General features: G+C 35.4%; 1 protein-coding gene across 1 annotated transcript in view; it reads right to left on the bottom strand.

Moving 5' to 3' along the window:
- Window positions 1–7,927, bottom strand: part of PDS5A (PDS5 cohesin associated factor A) — a 138,366-nt gene that overhangs the window by 35,233 nt on the left and 95,206 nt on the right. The window contains exons 20-22 of the mRNA XM_077758911.1: window positions 6,970–7,128; window positions 4,011–4,079; window positions 2,760–2,896 (exon numbers count right to left, since the gene is read on the bottom strand). Of these exons, the coding sequence (XP_077615037.1) occupies window positions 2,760–2,896; window positions 4,011–4,079; window positions 6,970–7,128 (365 nt within the window). The remainder of the gene's footprint in view (window positions 1–2,759; window positions 2,897–4,010; window positions 4,080–6,969; window positions 7,129–7,927) is intronic.

Raw genomic sequence — 7,927 nt, 5'->3', positions numbered from 1 at the left:
GAAAAATGGTATTATTATTATTATTATTATTTTTTTTTTTGAGAAAGAGAGAGAGAAAGAGAGAGAGCTGGGGAGAGGGGCAGAGGAAGGGGGAGTGAGAATCTTAAGCTGGCTCCACCCTCGGCATGAAGACTGATGGAGGGTTCGATTCCATGACCCTAGGATCATGACCTGAGCCAAAGCCAAGAGCTGGACACTCAACCGACTGAGGCAAGTGTCCCAAACATTTTTTGAGAAAACTTCAAATGGATTCTGACTCAAATGACTCAGGAATTAAAAAATACACAAACGACTACCATCTGGGTGCTTAACTCTGTGTTAGGCAGTGAGTGAACACTTCACAGGCTTTATTTCATTTAATTTTCACTCTATAAGATGAGACAACCAAGGCTTATAAAATTTATTTATACAAGTTCACACAGCTAGTAATGGAGTAGAGAGTTGTATAAGTTTCTGATTCTAGAGACCAAGCTAAACCATGGGGTAATACCTAATTAAGATCTGCCTAATATTTCATGACACCTGTGTTCCAGTTAACCATTCCCCTATTTTCTGTGATGACAAAAAAATAGTCAAAGGGTAACATTTATAGGGATCTATACACAAAATGCCCAACTGTCCTACCAAGACTGTGCCAATTTATATTCACAGGAGTAAGGATGGAACCCATTTCCCTGATCTCGTGAAGCACGGATTGCTTTAAAATTTTTTTTGATTTGAGGGAGGGGGGAGATGGGCATGGAGGAGGGCACTTGTGGGGATGAGCACTGGGTGTTATATGGAAACCAATTTGACAATAAACTATCTGTAAAAAAAATAATAAATAAAAAAATAAAACTTGAAAATAAAAAAAATTTTAAAAAAAAGGAAAAAAATTTTTTTTGATTTGACACAGGACCTCACTGTGTTTCAGCTGCATTTATTGTACTTAGTGATGTTAAACATTTATTTTTTTAAAAAACGTTTCGTTCATGTTATTTGAATGTAGAGAAAAAAGGAAAGGGTGGGGAAATAGAAAAGAGAAATGTCCTTTTTCCTTGTGAGTATAAATGATTCTTTAAAGAAAATGTTTTATTTATTTTTGAGGTAGGGGGAAGGGAAAAGAGAGGGACCAGAATCCCAAGCAGGCTCCACACTGTCTGTGCAGAGTCTGGCGTGGGGCTCCATCCCACAAACTGTGAGGTCATGACCTGAGCAGATATTAAGAGTCGGATGCTTAACCGACTGAGCCATCCAGAAGCCCTAATGTTAAATATTTTTAAAAAGGTAAACTGATAATTTGTGGTCTTCATCTCTATTGGGGATCCTCTTATTTATCACTAATTTATAAAGAGCTCATTATTAAGCCTTTGCCATACACTGGACAGTTCCACCCAATTTAAAACTTATCATTATTCCTAACTCAGCTCTAATCTTCTAATCTGTTCCTACAAAGCTACCCTTGGCTTATTCTATGATAAAGATAGTTTTTCATAGTTTTCTTCAGTTTATCAAAGCTTACAGCATCTATACTGTAATTGCTCATTTCCTATCTCCGCCACTAGAACGTGTATTCCTTACAAGGAGGGATTTTATACTTTTAAAACAAGCAGAGCAGTACCTAGGATGATAGCACTCAATAAATACTCAATGCATACATGAATAATTAAATTTGTCCTATAATAATACATTTTAAAGTAGGAACACATCACATATAGAACTCTGTAGTTTTATCTGTTGGTATTCCTGGACTGTAGTAAGTTGAGAATTTGAAACAAACAAGGTTCATGAAGAATTTGGCTTTTCTTTTCTGAATTTTTTTTTATGTCTTTATTTTATTTTGAGACAGAGACAGAGAGTGAGCGGGGGAAGGGCAGAGAGAGGCAGACACAGAATCCGAAGCAGGCTCCAGGCTCTGAGCTGTCAGCACAAAGCCCAACGCGGGGCTCGAACCCATGGACTGTGAGATCATGACCTGAGCCAAAGTCGGTCACTTAACTGATTTCGCCACCCAGGCGCCCCTTGGCTTTTATTTTCATCTTAAAAGGAATATGGGGCACATGGTTGGCTCAGTGGCTCAGGTCATGATCTCATAATTGTGGGATGGAGCGCCGCATCTGGCTCCATGCTGGGCGTGGAGCCTGCATAAAGTTCTCTCTTTCCTTTACTCCTCTTCCCCGCTGGTGCTCTCCCAAAACAAAACACAAAACAAGGAATAGAAAGAAGAAATGGTGATTTCACAAAGGAGTAAATATGTGTAGAAATGGAAACAATGTGTGTGTGGTTTTTTGGGTTTTATTTTGTTTAGCATTTGCAGAACCTTATATAATCTGCAAACCACCAGGGGATCTGTGACTTTTCCTCCTCTGAACCTCCACTGAAACTTGTATTCCTTTCATGGTACTGTCATTCCACTTGTTCCATCACTATACTATAGGGTGAAAGGTAGAAACAGAATCTTTTGTTTTTGCTGCAATGCTTTTCACATGTTTTGCAAAGAGCAGTATTTTAACAGGTATTTGCTTAAGTGAACCAAATGTTGAAGTCAAGTGTAATACATACTGATTATGACTAAAAGTTTCCTGGAAAAGACTTGGTCTTGAGAAGTGAAAAGAAACATTCCATTATGACTGAGATGTAAACCCTAAGCAAGTACATTAGTTCTGATCCGAAAGCATACTGTACAATTACAACATTCAATATTAATTAGGCAAATAATTCCTATGTAAGTTCTACTAACACTTTGAGCTGTAAAAACTGGAAAGGAAGAAAAATCTCACCTGATTCTCTTTTGCTCTGTCAGGTCACCCTCACTAACCAACATCGCTGATAATAATCGAAGAGTTGAATTGGCAGATTTAGACTGGTTGTTTTTCATACCCAACAGCCACCTTACCAGAAGTTTAATTGCCTGTACCTATAAAATATTAACATGCTAAAAAAACAAAGGAACTTAAAATTCCAATTAAGGGAAGATTTATTTATGTTAATTAGATTAATGGGGTTGCTTAATTGCTGGTAGATAATGTTTTATCAAACAACTCTGTAGGATAGTAACAATAACAATAAGAATATTTATCCTGTTGAATCTATAATAAGCACTTTTCCTGGAGCTATAAATGTTTTAACCTATTTGATGTCCCAAACAATTTTACAAGGGAAGTGTTTTCATTTCCAACAGATAAGGCAACTGGGACACATTACTATGAGAGATAACTTGCCCAAAGTCTGGTTCTTGAACTCAGACTTTTCACACTTACCCAGAAACTTCAAATTATTTGAAAATACATTTTTTAAAAATAACTATTTAAACTATACCTATTACAGTGATTAAAATGAGCTATTCAGATAGACTTTAATATTTTGTGTAGTACTGAAAAAACTATTTTGAAGAAATCAAGAAGTCTGTGTCTGACTATCCTCATAAATAAAACTAGGAGATTCCCTAATTATTGTGGTCATAATTACTTAGAGGTTTACACTCAAAAGATTGCTATCAATAAGCATGGAAAAATCAGCTAAAGGATCTAGGTGTTATTTACCGTATTTATTGACGAAATGGAAAAAGGAACTGATGGAACAGAACTATAAAGCTACAAAAGGTGAAACAGATTTTAAGAAGATAATAACTTGTTTTCAACCCCAACACTACCACTTTAAAAATGAGCTTTACTGAGGTACATTTTGCAAGTATCAAAAGTTACCAATTTGATGACAGCTATCTACTTTTGCCAAATTAATATTCATATTTTTGTAGAGAGTGGTAGTAAAGGCTAGACCTGAGATGCCTCTGAGCATCAACACCCTACAAACAATTTCTGTGTAAAACAGCCTCACTGCAATTACTTCAGCAGTTCAGTGGAAAATGCTGACATAGATATATGTAAATAACTACATGAGGACTACAATTTCTTTGAGAAACACAACTTTTGATTTACAAATAAAATACCTCATTTAAAAAACTCACTAAATGTCCAGTTAAAGCGTATCTATTTCATTCATAAAAATTATCAAGGCCTACACACATTTACCTTTGCTAGTACTTCAGGGGAAACCTCTTCATCTGGAGACCATAATTTTCCATTCTTCTCACCTGTTGACTATAGACAATTGAATATATTTAATTCTTAGAAAGAATTTTAAAGTTTCCTTCATTAAGTTTTTCATGCTGAACAATGCAGTGCTCTAGGAATCCTACAGAAAAGTCACCAGAGCTTGAAAAAGAAGAACAGAGTTGAAGGACTTGAGCTTCCCGATTTCAAACCTTACTACGAATCATATACCAATGCAACAAGAGGGAACACAGAAAACACTCAAATATATGGTCAATTGATTTTTAACAAGGGTGCTAAGACCAATTACTTCAACAAATGGTGCTAGAAAAACTAGACATCCACAAGCAGAAAAATGAAGATGCACTGTTACCTTATATACAAAAATTAACTCAAAATGGATCAAAGATCATAATTTAAGAGTTAAAACTATAAAACTCTAGGAAGAAGATATAGGAGAAAATCTTCATGATGTTTGATTTGGCCAATACCCGACAAGGGTTTAATAAAAAATTCTTAGAACTCAGCAATGATAAACAACCCAATTAAAAGTGTTCAAATGACTTTAAATATTCAAAGAAGATACATAAATGGCCAAAAGTACATGAAAAAAAAAAACCAAAAAAAAAAACCAACCCTCTACATTGTTAGAGGGTTTTCACATTGGTTGCCAACCACATCTATCAAATCATTAGTGAAACTCAAAGCAAAACCATGAGATACTACTTTACACCCACCAGAATGGCCATTATCAAACATACAGAAAAGATAAGTGTTGGCAAAGATGTGAAGAAATCGGAAGCCTTGTGTATTGATGGTGGGAATGCAAAATGCTATAGACGCTGTGGAAAACAGTTTGTCAGTGCCTCAAAAAGTACAACATAGAATGATCATGTGACCCAGCAATTCCATTCCTAGCATATATCCAAAAAGACTTCAAAACAGGGATGCAAATGTTCATATCATCATTATTCACAAAAGTCAAAAGGTGGGAAAAAATCCAACTGTCCATCAACAAACAAAAATGTAGGCTACACATACAATATTTTTCTGGCATAATATGAACGAACTTCTGATACATTAACACAATGAATCTTGAAATCATTATGCTAGTGAAATATGCCAGGCACAAAACGACAAATATTGTATGATAAGAGGTATCTAGAACAGGGAAATTCAGAGTCAGAAGAAAGTACAATAGAGGTTACCAGACTCTGTGGGGGTTACTGGTTAATGAATGCAGAGTTTTTGTTGGAGATTAAAAAGGTCTGGGGGTGCCTGGGTGGCTCAGTTGGTTAAGCATCCGACTTCAGCTCAGGTCATGATCTCACAGTTCGTGGGTTCGAGCCCTGTGTCAGGCTCTGTGCTGACAGCTAGCTCAGAAACTGGAGCCTGTTTCAGATTCTGTGTCCCCCTCTCTCTCTGACCCTTCCCTGCTCACGTTGTCTCTCTCTCTCAGAAATAAATTAAAAAAAAAAAAACATTAGAAAAAATAAAAAGTTCTGGAAACAGTGGTGACAGTTACACAAGAATGTAGGTACATATTTTAGGTGGTGGCTTGTGTCATTTTGGAGAGTTACTTGGCTTTCCTGGGTACTTCCATGTACACAGACGGCATACATGGTATTAAACTTTTTTTTTTAAGTGTTTAGTTGAGAGCGAGCGAGCACAAATGAACAAAGAAGGGGCAGAGAGAGGAAAAGAAAGACAGAATCCCAAGTAGGCTCTATATTATCAGCAGAGCCTGACATGGGACTTGAACTCATGAGCCAAAACCGAGTTGGATGCTTAACCAACTGAGCCACCCAAGTGCCCCTAAACTTGTTTTTTTTTTTTAATGTTTTACCCTAAACTTGTTTTTTAAAAAACAAAACAAAAATACCAACCCAACAACAAAAACAAGAATGTTGGTGTATATAACATAAGTGAATTGTACACTTAAAAATGGCAAAACTGCCAAAGTTTAAATCATGCATATTTTACCACACAAACAACAAAAGAGAGTCACTTTAAACTACAATCTATCAACAATCAAGTCATTTAAGAGGTATCTTAAATTTTACACTGGTTGCCAGCCACATCTGTCAACAGTGCAATAAACAGCCTGAATGTGTTAAGTGGGAAATGACACTTTGGCTATGTTCTTCTATCCTTGTCTATTACATCTAAATGGAGGAAGGGAAAGAGAAAGAAATGCACTAAAATGTCTATCTTTTTAAGTTTGGATATCGAAGGCTCCAAGACTATTGGATCAAGTGGAAAGAATAGGTAAATTGGATAAAACAGCACTTCCCTGAAAGTCATCAACAAGGATCCAGCAGATAAAATGGATTGGTCACCATTTAACATCTTTTTAATTTAGATTCACTTTGTAAATTGAATTCTTAATCAGGTATGTGTTTTCAGGAATCGCTTGGGGAGACTTTTCAAGCTATACATTCCTGGGTTCCAGCCCAGAGCTAATAAATTAGCATGTGTGCACATACACGTGAGCACCCATTCACCTACACATTTCCGTAACTGGAACAGAATACAAGTCTAGTGCCAAAAGTGCAATGTAATTATATTCTGAAATGCCAGTTAAATCAAAACACTAAATACATATCTATTTATATTTTTAACATTTGATAAAACAAAATTCTAGCATCCAGTAAAATGTCCTACAAATGTTAGGATGATAGCATTTGATTTATATTTTTTACTTAATGATTCATTCATCCCATGTTCTCAATTTTTCTTTCCTAAATGTTAAGTTCTGGTAATAGCTATACTGAAGTCAGAATGTCATTTGGAAATTTTAGTAAATAAATAAGGAGGGAAAACACACAATAATTTAAAAGGAAAAGAAAATTAAACAGAGAAGCAGAAATGGTTCTGTGATGAAGATATAAACAGTTTTAGTCTCATTATTCTAAATTTAATTAAATTAGAAACTTACCCTGTCATTCATTAGCAGATCTTTCACAATAAAATTTGCTACTACAGATTTCATTGGGGAAGCGAACTGATCTGGTGCTAACATAGAAATGTGGCCCAATGAAACTAATGGAGTTATAAGTTGTTCTGGTACATCAGCATTCAGACTCCTACTGAGTGGCTATAAAAATAAAACAGTCAAAATTACCAGTTTTGTTTTATAAATATCTAGACATTCTATGGAAATAGTAAATGCTCCTGACCATCCTGAATTTATTGTGCCCAAGCAAATCTATTCTAATGATATGAACAAAAGTAACTTCAGCCATATCACACACTTGATTCTTATTGTACTTACTGAAATTTAATATGATGAAAGAATGCAAAAAAAAAAAACCCACAAAAGAAAAAAAAAGCCCACGTAAAAGGCAGAAGTAAAAACAAGAACATTTCTGTATCATCAAGTCAGCATTATTTTCAAGTCATTTACAATGATAGGCTTGTTATGTTGGTGGATTTCTTATCCTGCAGGGACATTTTAAATGACCATGGACCATAAAAAATAAGGGGTCAGTGGGTTCTGTAGATACTATATCCAATTTACAAAAACAAGAGTACTTTTCTAGTAGTGGAATCAGGCCAAGGATCACACATAAGAAAAGGCAAACAGGATTAATTTTCAGGTAGGGTTGACAGGTACTTTAAACTGGGTGGTTAGAAGTCATCTACTATTACTTTCTGAGGATAAGTGGACCACTGAGCCAACAGAGTGAAAATTAAAATGTTCTAAAACAAACACACAAAATATTCTTCAAAAGAGTATTTGAACATATAATCTGATCTAAAGGCTGTGAATACAGTGCTGAAAAAGAGTGTCCCTGCTCCCATGGAATATATAACTAGGGTGAAACTAAATAGCCAAAAAAAGTTACCTTCTGTCTTCATCGAAACACACAGCATAAGAATAAATATCAACATAA

Source organism: Crocuta crocuta, unplaced genomic scaffold (assembly GCF_008692635.1).
Source record: "Crocuta crocuta isolate KB4526 unplaced genomic scaffold, BGI_CrCroc_1.0 scaffold223, whole genome shotgun sequence".
In the NCBI taxonomy this organism is placed as follows: Eukaryota; Metazoa; Chordata; class Mammalia; order Carnivora; family Hyaenidae; genus Crocuta; species Crocuta crocuta.
Note: the sequence above shows the minus strand (reverse complement) of the source record. Positions and strands in the feature narration are given on the sequence as shown.